Source organism: Rousettus aegyptiacus, unplaced genomic scaffold, assembly GCF_014176215.1.
Source record: "Rousettus aegyptiacus isolate mRouAeg1 unplaced genomic scaffold, mRouAeg1.p scaffold_m13_p_3, whole genome shotgun sequence".
NCBI lineage: Eukaryota > Metazoa > Chordata > Mammalia > Chiroptera > Pteropodidae > Rousettus > Rousettus aegyptiacus.
Window position 1 is genome coordinate 45,444,161 of NW_023416306.1, and position 17,460 is coordinate 45,461,620.

At 36.2% G+C, this 17,460-nt stretch overlaps 1 protein-coding gene across 4 annotated transcripts in view; it reads right to left on the reverse strand.

Annotated features, from left to right (window-relative positions):
- Positions 1–17,460, reverse strand: part of PIP5K1B (phosphatidylinositol-4-phosphate 5-kinase type 1 beta) — a 271,639-nt gene that overhangs the window by 48,617 nt on the left and 205,562 nt on the right. For all 4 annotated transcript variants that reach the window (XM_016135546.2, XM_016135547.2, XM_016135544.2 and 1 more), the window contains exons 12-13: positions 11,240–11,395; positions 6,947–7,091 (exon numbers count right to left, since the gene is read on the reverse strand). In XM_016135546.2, coding sequence (XP_015991032.1) covers positions 6,947–7,091; positions 11,240–11,395 — 301 coding nt within the window. The remainder of the gene's footprint in view (positions 1–6,946; positions 7,092–11,239; positions 11,396–17,460) is intronic.

Below are 17,460 nucleotides of genomic sequence, written 5' to 3' on the forward strand. Positions count from 1 at the left end.
GAAAGCTTCAAGGTGTCTGAATCTGGAATCACTCTGTTGTTTCAACAAATACTTTGATGGTGATTACTGTGTGCCAGGAAGTATTATAAATGCTTTCCAATTATAATTTCATTTACTCTTTATAACAGCTCTTTGTGGCAGTAGTATAATAATCCAAATTTTACAAATGAAGAAATAGACACACAAAAGAAAGATAAAGCGACTTGCCCAACATTAGACAGCTAGAAGTGGCAGTTTGAGAGGTAATACCCTAATTAGTGACTTATCATAATGAAAATGCAAGATAAAGACCCAGCTAGCGGGGGGGGGGGGGATGGGGGGGTGGTGGTGGTGGTAAGGTCTGTCTGCATGGTTGGAGTAACCAGATTAAGAAGTAGAAAAGCACACAGAGTCTGGAATCAATTTTAGCATCAATAGGGGGGCTGCAGAGACCTTCTGAGGGGCTGGTACAGCCCCGGACCGGCACCTGCGTACAGCAGGTAGCTGCCATGTTCATACCAGATACTGCAGGCATGCTCTGTCCCTCCCTGGAGGTCATGGTTAGAGAACTGGACTTACTAGAATGTCCTTGCAACCAACTTTCTTCTCACTCCATCTGGTAAGTAATAAAGGTTCTTGCTAACCTTACTATGTAAACAGAAGATACTAGGATTTTCTAATCAGGTAGACACACGTGTCAGGAGTCTCTTCTCAATGATCATGTAATGATTTAGAGTCCACCTGGAGAAGTGGAAATACAGACTTGAGGAAATAACTATTTTATGTTCTTGTGAATCTAAATCAACATGTCCTATTTTCAGCGTTTGAACACTCAGTCTCTAACATCTTGGAAAGTGAAAATCATCACTCAAAATCACATGGAAAAAGAAAACGCAAAATGAATGAGGAAGAAGACAACTTGTACGAATGTTACCAAATTTCCATGACAGCAGCATCTAAAAGTCATGTCGTCTGAGATGTGACAACACGGATGAGGGTGGCTGTTGAATACCTGAGGCTCATGCCTCATATTCTGTATCAGTGCTGCAGGCAGAAACCATGCCTCTAGTTTTTAGCCATTTGAGCTCAGGAAAGCTACTAATGTTGCTAAGCACCCCTCATCTGAATGACCACACAGGGCTACTGTGAGAATTAAAGTGATTTGAAGCACATAAAGAAATTAACGTAAACCCTTAATACAGTCCAATCATTAGCTATTATTGTACCTGTTATTATTTTAAAATTACTGATGGTTTGAAATATGACTAGTGCTATGATATAAAAATTCCCATAGCCATAATGCTATTAATAAGCAAACTTAGCCAATGACTTCTAGAACAAACAGCACAGGTGGACATTGACATCAGCCCATCAATTTGCCTACTGGAAAATTTCAGTTATTAAGCAGCAAAAATAGGCTCAAAAACAGGGCCAGAATTCATATTAGAGGGGGAAAAAACAACTTATAAACCTTCCATGCATAGCACACACGACAAGGAGAAGACCAGAAGTATTCGGAGGCTATGATGAAAGGGTGGTACAGTGTAAAGAACATGAGGCTTGAACCCCAGAGACCTGTGTTCTAGTTTAAATCCTACTAGCATGTTATGTGATCTTGGATATTTCACACAATGCATCTCTCTGCATTTCTTTTTCCCTGTCTTTTAGACAAATTCGTAGATAATGGGTCTCTCTAACCTTCTTGGGGATGGCTCTGTTGCGTGGTAAGCAATTTGTGGGGAGGAGAGTGCAGCTAGAGGCAACTGCTCCCTCCTTCCTTCTCCTAGGTTTATGGTCCCCGATTGGCAGGAAGAACAGGGTGCAGAACTATGCTCAGGTTAGCCTCTGAGCTCTAGAATGTTGGACTCATCATTTAGGGAGATTTTCCAGCTGTCTATGCAAATGGCCAGTGGGTTTTTCTCTGACATATTTGCCCTTCTCATAATACTTCAAATGTGCACAGGGTGAGCCAACTATTAGAAATAGCCACCTACAAGACAGGAGACCAGAAAAAGTAGGGATGTTGGTAAAGGCATCTTTGATGAGAAACTATAAATATATTGCAATGCAGTAGGGCTTTCGATCCTTTTGCATAATCAGCTTCAGCCTTGCTACCAACTGTGCAGGAAATCATGAAAAGTATTAATATTCATGTATGTAACTAATTTCCACACCATTAAGCTGTTCTTGAGATAAAAATATTTGCTTCTGCATGTCTTAGTGCTCAATTTATACCTCCTTTTAAAGAACAAAGTTCTTACTAGGAAAGAAAACTTCAAGTATCAAAAGTTCAGAATTTAAATCCCACTAGTTGACTGGGAAGCATGTACTCATAACAATTTCCCTTTATTCTTATAAACTGAACACTCTAAGACAGAACTTTACAGTGAAATTTAAAAATATGTACTCTCAATCATCAGGTTAAATATATTATACTTTAAAATTATACTATTTTTTCTTTGCTTCCTAGTCAATTAAAAAAAAAAAGAATGGATTGTTATTGGAGTTTTTGAAGTTACAAAGAATAAACCTGTAAGAAAAGGATTTTTTTTAAAGCACCAGCAATTTTCCACTGCAGTATATAATTTAGGTGCGGAGGCATCCAGATACTAATCAGCACCTCTCAAAGTTAAGGATTCTAAAAGGACTGAGTGACAACCACTAGTTGAAGCATTTACAGCTTATTTAAGTGTAGATCTGTACAGCACGATGTTAAAATGGGAACACAGACCACTTGGCTTCAACATAAAAATGATTCATAAAGAAAGAAAAACTGATATGTGAATTATAACATCAATATTCAACTCATTTTCTTTCCAGGCTATTTGGATTAGGTTTTAAAACTTAGTAGGCCAAATGAGGCTTAGAATGCTGTGTATTTGTTGCCTCAAGAGACACAACTAGAACTAGGAGGGCTCTTGAGGAAAAAATGATAGAAACAAAATATGATAATTTCTTTTCAGTTTGCTGGTAAGGATTCTGTGCTGAGCAGTTAGGGTTGGGTATAGTGGGCGGGGAACAGGAATATCGACTCTCAGGAGCTGGCATGCCATCATTTCTCTTGAGGGTTCTTTAGCAGCCTCGTACCTTTTTTGCCCCTTTTCCTTATGATTTCTCTAAGGCAGTGTTTAAGATCATTGACTTCGACATCAAAGCTAAAAGCAAAATGCCCACAGGTGCAGGGAAGCAACGAGGCAGAGATGACTGAAGCAGAGGGTGGCGACCTGGAGGGTCCAGGCTTCTCCCCTCCACCTGAAAAATGTCAGGAGGCAATGGAGCCGAGTGGGGCCAAAGCCAGTAATTTTTCAAATGAATCTGGGGGTTTTAGTGAAACTGCTTACTTTAAAATGTTAGCTTACATAAAAAAACATTCTTGGTTCACTAAAATGCTTTTCTCTGACTTGCATGCACCCACTTGTTTGTGGCGAAGGCTGCAGGGCTGGTGGCGGGCCAGTTGGGTGGTGTGTTCCAGGGGCAATTTCCTGATGCCAGCCTGGAGCACACTCCCCCAGCCTTTTCACAGACTTTGTAAGCCTTAATGCCCTCCGTGAAATTCTGTTCTGCTTAAGATGGAACAGTTTTTTGTTCTTGCAACAGAACCTGACCTGGACTGATAGCTGTCAAATTGCAACTGGCAGATACAATGCCACAGAAGACTTATTTCAAACGATTCGCTTCAAAAAAAGGGGGAAATATCACATAAGGCATATTTTTCCCAACCAAGTATATATGACAATCAGTGTCAACATAAATAAAAGTACCAAGAATTATATCACGTCCCTGGAGCATACAGAGGTTACAGCAGGGGGTTACAGCAGGAGGTAGTGCCAGACCCTGGAGGAACCTTATGCATCCCCAAGAGTTGAACACCTCTGGCTAAGAGATTGGACACTTAACTATGACCATGGCCACCAAAAGCAAGCAAACAAAAACCATTTATTTTTTTTTTGTTAAAAGTTCTAGTAAATAATTTCATAGCACATCCAATTATATGCCCCTGATAATGAGAACAGAAGCGAATGGTAAGTAACCACCATGGTGTCACATGAGAATCGTTTTTGACCTTGCGAAGAACTTTTTGTGACTTTTCAGCCATCTTTTGAGCTGCTAATTATATTTGAGAGCAGAAGAACCATATTCAGCTGGATCATACAGATAGGAAAAACTGTTGCTTGACTAATTTACATGACAAATTTGAACAGTCAAGGTACACAATAATGTTAGGTATAAGTCACCTCAAATTTTTCTAATACAAAGCTGTAACCAAATTACTTTGAAAGTTCAGGTGAGCTGAATAATTTCTGATGAAGCCTTATTTGTTGGCCCTTACAGCAGAGCTATCAAGACTGAAGCCCAGCTAAAATTTGGGGATCACTTGGCAATTTGTTCCACTTCTCCAGACCTAGGCAGGCTGCCTCACCTGCTCTTAGCTAATTTGTATTTAGCCGAGAGGGAGAGAAACAGCAATAAATGGAATTTCTACTGAAGCCCCAACTTCCAAATCTTAATTTTCCAAAGGATTAAGATAGAATCTATAAATATAGATTAAAATGAATTTACCATATTAAGTCCTCTTTCTGGAAGTGAACCAAGCTGCTAGCCTGGAGGCGGAAAATGACTTACAGTATAAGCAGCACTCTACCTGCAAAAATCTGATCTTGATTCTCGAGAGCTAGATTTCAACAAGCACTAGTTCAACATTAAAAGATAATTATGGAGAATGTGTACATAGTAGTTCCTGTCCTGGAATTAAAGCTAATTACAAAATTCCATATGTAAAAACAGGAAGATAAAAATACAGCTAATCCCACAGACAGTGTTGTGATCTCTTTGTGATCTTTGAAGATATCATTTTCCATTCCTAGAACCAACGTCTGGGAACATTTTTTTTTTTTTTAAAGGAAAAATATCTAATAACAAATTAACTTTCTATCTATAAGAAATTTCAGTAACCCATCCATCCCAATGTTCAAATTCACATTAAAAGTTTGAGAGTCACTATATTAGTTTCTTGTTGCTGCTGTATCAAAACTTGTTGCTTAAAAGAATAAAAACTTATTACCTTACAGCTCTGGCAGTCAGAAGTCCTAAAATTCAAGGTGTTGGAAGAACTGTGTTCCTTTATGGGAGCTCTAAGGGAGAATCCTTGCCTTTTTTGTCTCCTAGATTCTGCCTGCATTCCTTAGCTCATAGCCCCTTCTTCCATTTTCAAAGCCAGCAGTTGTAGCATCTTCGAATCTTTCTGTGACCTTTGCTCTGGCATCACATCTCCCTTTCTGACTCTAATCTTTCTGTCTTCCTCTTTTAAGGACCCTGTGATTATAATTGGCCTGTCTGGGTAATTCAGAACACTCTTCCCATCTCAGCGTCTTTAACTTAACCACATTGGCAAAGTCACTTTTGCTCTATAAGGTAACAGTCACAGAGTCTGGGGATCAGAATGTGGACAACTTTGGGGGGGCCATTCTTCTGTCTACTATAGTCACTAAGGTCACTCATACAAAAAGAGTACTTACTTAAAACAATCAATTCATAAGAAATTATTAAATGGAAACAAAAGAAAAAAATAAACAAATGGACCTATAGCAAACTAAAAAGTTTTTGTACAGCAAAGAAAACCATCAACAAAATGAAAAGACAACCTACTGAATGGGAGAAGATATCTGTCAATGATATATCCATTAAGGGGTTAATCTTTAAAATATATAGGAACTCATACAGCTTAACACCAAAAAACAGAAACAATCCAATTAAAAACAGGCAGAGGACCTGAATCGACATTTCTCCAAAGAGGATAAATAGATATATAACAGGTATATGACAACACAATCAACATCATTAATCATCGGGGAACTGCTAATTAAAACTACAATGAGATATTACTGCATACTTGTCTGAGTGGCCATCATCAATAAATCAACAAACCACACATGTTGGCAAGGATGTGGAAGAAAAGGAACCCTCGGTGCAATGTTGGTGGATTATAAATTGGTACAGACACTATGGAAAACAGTATGGTGGTTCCTCAAAAAATTAAAAATTGAACTACTGTATGACCAGCATTTCCACTCCTGGGTATTTATCTAGAGAAACCAAAAACTAATTTGAAAAGATATATGTACCCTGATGTTCACTGCAGCATCATTTGTAATAGCCAAGATATGGAAACAACCTAAGTGTCCATCAATTGGTGAAGAAAGAAGTGGTACCTACATACAATGGAATATTATGCAGCCATAAAAAGAATGAAATCTTGGCATCTGTGATAACATGGGTGGACCTAGAGGGTATTATGCTAAATGAAATAAGTCAGATAGAAAAAGACACATACAGTATAATTTCACTTAAATGTGGAATCTAAGTAACAAAATAAATGAACAAACAAAACAGAAACAAACTCATTGCTATGAGAACAAATTGATGGTCTCCAGATGGAAAGAGTGTTGGCGGATGGGTGAAAAAAATGAAATGGATCTTAAAGTACATTTATCAGTTATAAAAATAGTCACAGGGATGTAAAGTGCAGCATAAGGAATATAGTCAATATTGTAATAAGTAGGATGGTATTAGAGGGGTACTAGACTGATTTAGGTGATCGCTTTGTAATATCTTGAATTGCTATGTTACACACCTGAAACTAACATAATATTGTATATCAAATGTAATTGAAAAATGCATTTAAAAATTAGTAAAATAAAAATGATGAAAGATTTGTTTTTTCCGCAGAACCAATACAATTTCTACAAGACATAATGATTAACAATAAAGGAAAATCAAGAGAGGTTTTCCTCAGATGCATTTCTTGCCACAGTAAAAATCATGCATATTTTCTCTTACTTACAGAGCAGGTGACAGGCACATCCTGGTTGGCAGGAACAGCATGTTTTCATTCCAAGCTATTCATCTAGTTGTGATGTTGACGTGGTTTAAGAGCCAGATTGGTAATTTGATCCGCGATAAGTCTTACCTGTTTGCATAAAGCGTAGTCCTGTCGTGTGGATAATGTTCATTGACATATAAGGAAGAAGATGAAATTGTGGTCGCCAAGGAAGCAGCTTCAAACAATGATGGTGTGCTAGGCACCAGGTCTGGCCTGTGTCGTGATCCCAGCGCTGGGTAAGAAAAGCAATGCACACACACACACACTCATGAATCTCAGTAATAAATGCTGCTTTGGAATTTATGATAATTTAAGTGAGTCGAAAGCATTCATTTTACATATCAGGCAGCAAATTAAATTATGAGTTAACTGCGCTCTCCTGAACTGCAGCAGAAATGTAAAATAGCTTGCCAACAGGTTAAACAGAAAGGAAATTACATTAATTTACAAAATGGCTTATGAAAATGACATTATGAATGTTCTTTTAAAAACCTTACAAAGTGATTTCCTGTTTTAAAAGATAATATAAAAAGCTCCTAGGAGCTTAAAGAGATAATTCGACAGAGATTAAAAGGACGACTGGCAAATGTATAAACAGAAAGTGAATCTGCTTTCCCCTTTAGGATGTGCACACATCCGTATATCCATGATTCTCAGACATTTTAATAGCCAGGAAACACATACCTCACAGATTAACAGCCTGCTATACCTTAACCCTGTTTGAGCCCACACATATCTTTGAACATCATCCACAGCAATTCTTGACATCGTATTTTCACAGCAAGGCTGCCTTTCTTAAAAATGAGAAAATGCTTATTTCTTATATAAAATGTAGGTGCCTATGAAAATATGTAAGAGCCCTCCCTCATGAGGAATTGAAATACTCAAGGCTGAGCAGTAACTTATGCTCTCTCTCTCTGAGTCTATGTGGATTCCTTTTTTATTTTTATTTTTTTAAGAGTTCAATTTGGGTCATTTTAAACCTTATCCTAAATTTTAGACACATTTCTCTCTATTATTGGCCAGCCTGTCAAAGACACTCCTTTAATTAAAGGTCCAGTCACACACAACAGAGCTTCTCTAAAGAGCCATGCAAGTCCTCAGAGAACACTGTGGACATGATGGGCAGATGAATCTTGTCCTTAAAGTTCTGCAGTTGACCTCATGCTGTTTTGTTGTTGTTGTTGTTTTGTTTTTTACCTAGGTAGATATTTTATTTTTTTAAAAAAAATATATATCACTCAACCATTAGGTAGCCGATCCATCGACCCCTTAGGAGCATAGCTTTGAAGCAGAGAACTGTTTCTTCATGTTCTTATACCTTTCAATTTTTAAAAAAGCTAGTGTGGTAGGCAGAATTCTAGGATGATTCCCCAATGACCTGCACCCTGTATAACATCCCTTTGAGTGTGGGTAGAGACTGTGAATGTGATGAGATGCTACTCTTGTGATTATTTTATCTGACATGGCAAAAGGAATTTTGCAGGTATAATAAAGGTTACTAATCAGTTAACTTAAAGGGGAGATTATCTAGGTGGGCCTGGCCCAATCACAGGAGCCCTTTAAATCTGTGTCTCCAGGTCAGAGATGGTGATGTCAGAGATTCAAGTGTAAAGAACACTGACTTTTGAGAAATTCTCCTTTTGAAGATGGAGGGGGCTGCACGGTAAAGAATGTGGATGGTCTCCAGGGGCTGAACACGGACCTCAGCTGTCAGATGGCAAAGATGTGGCGGCCTCAGCCCTACAACTGACAGGAAATGAATTCTGCCAACAACATGATGAACCTGGAGAATTCTTCACCAGCACCTTCAGATGAGAATTCAACTCAGTGGACATCTTTCTTTTTGAAAAAAAACTTGCATTTTTATTCAGACATGTGTAAAAACAAAACAAAAAACTTCAGTGATAGAAAAGATACCCTGTTTCTCATTCAATGGGACAGATGTCTGAAGGTAGGTCCTCTTTCTATCCCAGCTGGAAGCTTCCCATTACTGGGTAAGACAAGCTCCTAAAAGTACCTCTTGGGATCCTTGTGAATCTGTCCCTTGGGTACGAAGTGGAGATTATTTACAGTACAGGTAGGTTATGGTATACACAAAGAAGTGGGGTTAGATGTCTGGGTGTAGGAGGCTATGGTTGTTGGTGTGAAAACAAGACCAATGCCTCTTACATGGGCTCTGACTAGTAGCAGTTTTCCTTGATGCCTTACAGTAAGAGCATATGCATTGGAAGATTTTGAATCCTGGACCTGCCACTTAATTTACTTAATCTCTTTCAGGCTCGATTTCCTTATTTGTAAAATAGAATAATACCTCACTCATAGGGTTGATATAAGGTTTAAGTGAGATGATATAGGTAAAGTTTAGCATGAAGCCTGGTACAAAGTAAATACTCAATTAATATCTACTTCTAACCTCTTTCTTCACTAGATTTTAAGCTTCCCATTCTTTCCAGGGGATTATGGGGCAACCAGTGGACATCCTGACCCTAGTTTTTAAGACCTTGATAAGCTGTGCCCAGAGAACCCAGGTTTTGCCAGTCTTCTGACTTACAGAACTGTGAACTAATAAATGGAAGTTATATTAAGTGGCTAATTTTCTAGTAATTTGCTACATGGCAATAGAAAACTAATATAACCAAGATATACTGGGAATGACAGAAAACAAATGATTAAAAACCAGAGGGAAATTGAGGGATGACTTGGTGTACTGTGAAAGGGAAAGGCCCCAAATACAGAGCAATATAAAAGGCTGAACCTTGTAGCAAATTTTGTAGATGCGGAGAATTGTCAAGATAAACACATTTTTAAATTGTATGTTAACATTTTCAAAAAATATGCTCAATAGGTTTTTCTTTGACTTTCAGAGACTGTTTTAGGTGCGGTACCTTTAAATTTAAGCAATGGGTCCAATAATTCACTTGAAAAAAAAAAACATACTATGGGCACTACTTTCCACATTCCCAGACTTTCTGGATGATTTATAATGTATCTGTTATCCAGATTAACACCTGGACTCTCTGCTTTAACTTTAGAAGTCACATTGAACATACTATTTGCAAGTTTAATCAACACAGTTTAAAAATAAGTTTATTCTATTTCCCGGACTGCAGACACCTTGCAGTTTTATGTGTGCTACATTCAGGGAGATGGCAAGGCAGGACTGCTTAGTGAAAGAGGGCAGGCATCTGCCAGAAACTGGAGCCATCAACTCTGATAGAGTTAGCAAGGGCAATTCATTAACTCTTTAGTTGAAATCACTGAGTCTGGGTAAGAGTAGGTTTATAGGAAGATGAGAAAGAAACCCCACATGGGACACATGGGTCAGTGCCGCAGAAGAAAACAGGAATAATACCCTATTCTAAAGACTGAGGAAAAGAAAACTCCAAGAAGAGATCTAATCTTCTACAGGAAGTAGAAGAAAATTTCAGGAAATGTTGGTATTCCCAAAAGAATATACATACTATACTGATAAAAAATCTAAAATGTCACATCCTTTTATAGGATTACAAGAGAAAAACCAAATGATCCATATATGGGCTACAAAAAGTATTTGATAAAATTCAACACTCATGCTTGATAAAAACTTTTAGCAACCCAGGAATAAAAAGGAACTTCCTTGACCTGATTATGGGTATCACATATAACAAACTCCTTTCTCAACAGCGAAACATTAGAAGCATTCCCTTTAAAATCAGGACAGGGTAAGGCTGCCCACAATCACCACTTCTATTCATCATTGTGCCAGAAGTCCTAGCCAGCAAGTAAGAAAGGACAAAAGATGTGAGGTCTGTGCAGTAGCAACAAATAGCCAGAAAACCCAAATCTTAAAATGATACTATTTGAAAAGACAGAAAATATATAGCTATGTCTGTATCTCTATATCCATTGAAGAAATAAATCTAACAAAAAGTATCTATGACATGCCAGGAGGAAATTATAAAACGGATTAAATTCACTAAAGATTAAATTCATCATTACATTGTGATTGTATGTATAACTATGTGTATATACGTATATAATGTATATGTGTTTGAAAAATATATATATATACATGTGGAGAACAAGGTCTGGTAGTGAAAACACCAAAATGTTCAGATTTGTTACCTTCAGGGTAGTGAGATCATAGATCTTGATTTTTTGAATAATTTACTATCTTCTAATTTTTTTTTTTACCATAAACCATATATTGTATTATTTATGTGTTTTAAAAATTTTACATTTACTGTGTCACATGGTAAATATCCTTTTAAATATTAGTTAATGGCTTCATTTCTTAGAGCAGATATTTTCTAACTTTTCTACTGTGAGCTTACATTACTTGTTTAAATAAAATCACAAGAACCTTTTTTCTTTTTTAAAAAAGCTACACGTCTTTACCTTCTTCATCAAGGCTGCTAAAACTCTGCCCTTCTGTCAGTAAGTCCCGCTTCTCATCCTTCCATTCCTGGCTAATTGAGGATACAATCTCCTGTGAGGTTGCCTTCAGGGCCGCGATGGAATTGCACCGTTTTTTAGAAGGTGAGGCCTTCAAAGCTAGACAGAAAGGAAAAAGGAGAGACAAATACAGATACTTATTATAAAACCACATTCATATTTTATTTCTTAAGATTTTACTTACTTATTAACATTTTAATCATTATTTGACTAGAATGCAAGAAGCTTTGTTTTATATACATGGGAAAGGGAGATAACATTGTGTTCTGGCAATTTTCTTTGTCCAAAATGACCTGGCTTAAATCAGAATATTCTAGAATAAATTCAAGTTGACATGTCTCTCCAGATTTTGAAATAAAGCCTTATTTGAGGTCAAATTCAAACGCTTTGTTGTTAAAGAATTATTTTTTCTCCTCCAAGCAATGTTTTTCTACCGCTGAGAGGATGCTGAGTGGGTTGGTAAACACACATGGTAAAGTAAGAATTCTCATGACCCTAATTTTATTAACTTGGGACTGGAAATTTCTAAACATGCCAATGTTTAATCTTATACTCATGTTGCCCAATTTAGCCAAGTTACTTATGGTTGCTTTTTCTTTCAGTGACTTTCCTCTGAAATTTTATGCCCTTTGGGGTTTTTTCCTAGGTCATGATTACGTCAGATGTATAATTTACTCCTGATCTTTATCCAGACAGCATTCTACAACTTCAGAATTGTGTTAGGAACGTGAACCAAGTAGATGTACTTCCTCATCAATCATACTTGCTGAAGGTTGTGACTACTTCTGATAACGTCAGTGGGTGCTTACATTCACTCTTTGCTGCAATAATTCCTCTCGGCTTAATATTGCTAGAGAATTTCCTTGGAGATTAGGGGGAGAGGGAAGTTGAGGCTTGTGTATACTTTCCCCTGAACTTGTTGTTGGCAGCATCTCTCCTTTGGAGGTTTTTATATAAGGGTAATCTGACAGCAGATGCATCTAGTAATTGTGTTTAGCCTTGGGAATCTCAGAGTTTAGATTATGTACTGCTTATCCTGAGGCCTTTCCACAGGCAGCTCACAAGAACTTAATTGGAGAAGGACTTTGGGACACATAAATGAGGGAAAAGTAGAAGGCAATCTCTCCACTTAAAGAGAAGGGAAGATTTATATATCCCGTGAGCAGTTTCATAATTATCATCATATAATCACCATCAAAAATAACTTTTATAGAGGTCTTCAGAGATTGGCAGCCAACATGCACTTCTATATCTCAAATTATCCACATGGGAGATAGACACTTTTACAGGTCCAGAAACTAAGAGTAGAAAAGTTGTGACCTGTTCAAGGTCATAGAGTTAGAAAGCAGGAAATCCCAAGGTATCTTCATTTTTTCCTTAAGTTGTATAATTGGTGGTTCATTTCCTAGCTCTACAGCATTCTAATTTCTGGTTAAAGAAAAAAAGACAAAACTAGTTCTCCTCCCCCCACCCCCCTCCTTCTTTGAGGAGATTGTGAATGTTTAAAAACTGATAAAAAAAATGTACTTTAATGATAAATAAGTGGACCAAATAAGTCATATTTTCCTTAACTCCTCGTCCTATCAAAGCAGTGGTCACACTTGGTTTATAGGTGTAAAACAATTATGTACACACTAACTTTTGATCTAATATTCTATCTGCTAACTTCTATAAACCCCAACTCTTGTCTTTTGACATCGTATTTAAAACTGCTAAGTGAGGATTTCAATTGTGGCTTGCTAATTATTATTATTTTTTAAAGCTTCCTATGTTATTAATTTTTTGCACAGTGCTAGGTACATAATAGGTGCTTAAATGCTGACTGAATGAATGCATTATTGTCCTGAAATCTTAATTTTAACAAATTAATGTACTATTATAATCCTTTCAAGAAATTGAGATTGAGTACTTTAGACACATTATCTTGGTAGAAAATTTCACTGAGGTTTCAACATTATGGTGACTACTATTTTTAGGAAAAATTATAGGATTTTGTGGACATTATTACAGTGGCAGCATGATTCGATTCTGAGGGTAGGATGAATGAATTTAAGAAAGTTAAATAAACTGATTTGAAAAAAGAAACTTGAAGACCAGGTACAATTTTCTTGGGGATAGGGTGAGAAAGGGGAGGTTTCTCCTACAAAAAGTATGCCAAGAAACATGGGATGACGTCAAAAACATGGCGGAATGAAAGATGTCCCCAGATCTCTCCCCTTGAAATAATAATAAACTGAATATCTAAAACTCAACAAAAAACACCCAAACTGCACACCAGCATGTCTGACCAAGGTATCTGTGCATAAGAGCTACCACAGGAAGTGAAAAAACAACTAGATCAGCAGAATCAGTTTTTTAGCATGGAGATTCAAACCCTCGAAAAGAACCAAATAGAACTTCACACTGAAAGAGATAAAAAATGAAAAAGCAAACTTGGAATATAGAGTCGACCAAATGGAAGAAAGGATCAGTGATATCAAAGACAGAAATCTAGAAATAAATCAGAAGGAAGAGAGAAACTAAAAACTGAAAAATAATGAAAAAGAAATAAAAGAACTAGCTGATAACCAACAAGAAAGGAAATAAGAATAATAGGCATTCTCGAAGGGGAGGAAAAGGAGCGAGGATTAGAAAGCATCTTCAGAAAAATAGTTGACAAGAATTTCCCAAATCTAAGGAATGAACTGGAGCTTGGAATTCAAGAAGTCGACAGAATGTCCAATTATCTCAACCTTAAAATGTCTTCTCCAAGACACATTGCATTAAAATTATCAAAAAGCAATGACAAAGAAAATTCTCAGGGCAGCCAGGGAAAAGAAAATGGTAACCTATAAAGGAAAACCCATTAGATTATCGTTGGACATCTCAGCACAAACTTTACAAGCAAGAAAGGAAAGGATTCAAATATTTAAACTTTTAAATGAAAAGAACTACCAGCCAAGATTAATGTATCCAGCAAAGCTCTCTTTAAATATCAAGGAGAAAAAAGACCTTTCCAGACATACAAAAATTGAGGGAATTCTCCACTATGAGGCTTGCACTACAGGAAATATTGAAAGGGGTCAGCTCACCTAAAACAAAATGACTAAAAAAGACACAACTATGAATAAGGCAACTAGCAGGCAGATAAAAGCAAAGGAGTGCAACCCTTATTAAGAACAGGGCATTATAAGCTTAAATAATAAGAAGAGATTTGCTATTGCAAGATAGTAATGAATGTTCAGCATACATAGGTATAAATGGAGACAACAATAACAAAAAAGGAGAGGATTCAAAGATCCAAATTTGCAAAGGGGAATGGAGATAAGGCACGTGCAGAAGATAATGGAATACTATGTATATATAACTATCCTCTACATCTTTGTAATGGCAACCACACTCTAAAGATTCAGAACTGAAGTATATAACATAAAACAAGAGACCAGAAGGAAAATCCACAAAACCCGACGAAAATAATAATAATAACAACAACAACAACAACAACAACAACAACAGTAATAATAATATAAAAAACAGAAACACAAGGACAAGGAAGCAATGGAAACATTGAGCTATCAGAAAGCAAAAGATAGAATGGCTACAGTAAAACCTCACGTTTCAATAATCACCCTAAATGTAAATGGACTGAACTTACCAATTAAAAGGCACAGAGTTGCAGATTGGATCAGAAAAACAAAACCCAATCATATGCTGCCTCCAGCATATGTCTCAATTCCAATGACAAATAAAGACTCAAAGTGAAAGGTTGGAAAATGATATTTCAAGCAAATGGCATTCAGAGAAAAGTGGGAATAGCAGTACTAATATCAGCTGAAATATACTTCAAAATAAAAAAGGTAAAGAAATACTGAGGAACACTTTATAATGATAAAGGGAATAATATACCAGGAAGATATAACACTTATTAATATCTATGTTCCCGAAAGATGTAAAGCAATTATTAACAGAACTAAAGGAAGAAACAGACCAAAACACTATCATAGTAGGAGACCTAATTGCTCCACTGTTAGAATGGAGAGATCATCCAAACAGAAAATCAATAAGGAAATAATATCCTTAATGACACATTAGACCAACTGGACATAATTGACATTTACAGAACCTTACATCCTAAAACAGCTACTTATACATTCTTCTCTAGTACACATGGAACATTCTCAAGGATTGACCACATACTGGGATACAGAGATAGCCTCGACAAGTATAAGAGGGTTGAAATCATATCAAGCATATTCTCTGGTCATAATGCTTTGAAACTAGAGATCAACTGCAAAAATAAATCAGGAAGAACCACAAATACATGGAGATTAAACAACATACTACTGAAGGTAGCATGGGTCAGGAAAGAAAAAGAGAGATCGAGAGATACATAGAAAGAAATGATAATGATAGTACAACATATCAAAACTTTTGAGACATGGCCAAAGCAATAATAAGAGGAAAGTTCATGTCATTACAGGCCTATCTACAAAACAAGAACAATCCCAAATAAAAAACCTAAGACTTCATCTTAGAAAATTAGAAAAGGATAAAATGAAGCCTAAAATCAGCAGAAGGAAAGAAATGATCAGAATTAAATGAAATTGAAAACGAAACAAAACAATAGAAAAAAATAAATGGTTCTTTGAGAAGTTTAGTAAAATTGACAAACCCCTGGCTAGACTCAAGATAGAAAAAAAGAGAAATGACAAAATCAGGAATGAAAGAGGAGAAATTATGACACACTCCAGAAATACAAAGGCTTATACAAGAATATTATGAAAAAGTATATAATGCCAAATTTAATAACCTAGAAGAAATGGACAAGTACTTAGAAAGATACAACCTTCCTAGAGTGAATCAAGAACTGAAAAATATAAATAGACCGATCAGCAGCATAGAAATTGAAACAGTTATCAAAAACATACCAAAAAGTAAAAGTCTAGGACCAGATGACTTCACCAAGGAATGAACTTGAGCTTGGAATTCAAGAAGTCAACAGAACATCCAATTATCTCAACCTCAAAATGCCTTCTCCAAGACACATTGCAATAAAATTATCAAAAAGCAAAACATTCAAAGAAGATTTAATACCTATTTTCCTCAAAATCTTCCAAAAAAATAGAAGAGGAGGCAATACTTCCCAACTCATTTTATGAGGCCAATATTACTCTGATACTAAAACCTGATAAAGATAACACAAAAAAATAAAACTACAGACCAGTATCTCTCATGAACACAGATGCAAAAATCCTAAATAAGATACTAATGAAATGAATACGGCAACATATTAAAAAGATTATACACCATTACCAAGTGGGCTTCATCCCAGGGGCACAGGGATGGTTCAACATATGCAAATAGATTAATGTGATACACCACATAAACAAATTAAAAAATAAGAATCATATGATTATATCAGTAGATGCAGAAAAAGCCTTCGACAAGATACAGCATCCATTTATGATCAAAACACTTCACAAAATCGGTATAGAAGGAAAGTACCTTAACATAATAAAGGCCATCTATAATAAACCCTCAGTCAACATTATACTTAATGGTGAAAAACTAAAAATCTTCCCCCTAAGATCAGGAACAAGGAAAGGCTTTCCACTATCGCCACTGTTATTCAATATAACATCGGAGGTCCTAGCGAGTGCAATCAGGCAAGAGAAAGATATAAAAGGCCCTCAAATAGGAAATGAAGTCAAACTGTCACTATTTGCAGATGACATAGTCTCTATATAGAAAACCCTAAAGACTCCACAAGAACACTACTAGAAACAATAAGCAAATACAGTAAAGTCTCTGGGCACGAAATCAACATACAAAAATCCATAGTGTTTCTATATTCTAATAATGAAGTGTCAGAAAAAGAAGTGGAAAAAATAATTCCTTTTGCAATTGCAACAAAATGAATAAAATACCTAGGAATAAATCTAACAAAACATGTGAAGGACCTATGTAATGAAAACTATAAGATCCTATTAAAAGAAATTGAAGAAGATACAAAGAAATGGAAAGATATTCCATGTTCTTGGATTGGAAGAATCAACATAGTTAAAATGACCATATTACCTAAAGCATTATACAGATTTAATGCAATCCCTATCAAAATCTCATCGGCATTTTTTAAAGAAATAGAAAAAAATCATCAGATTTGTATGAAAGCACAAAAGACCCCG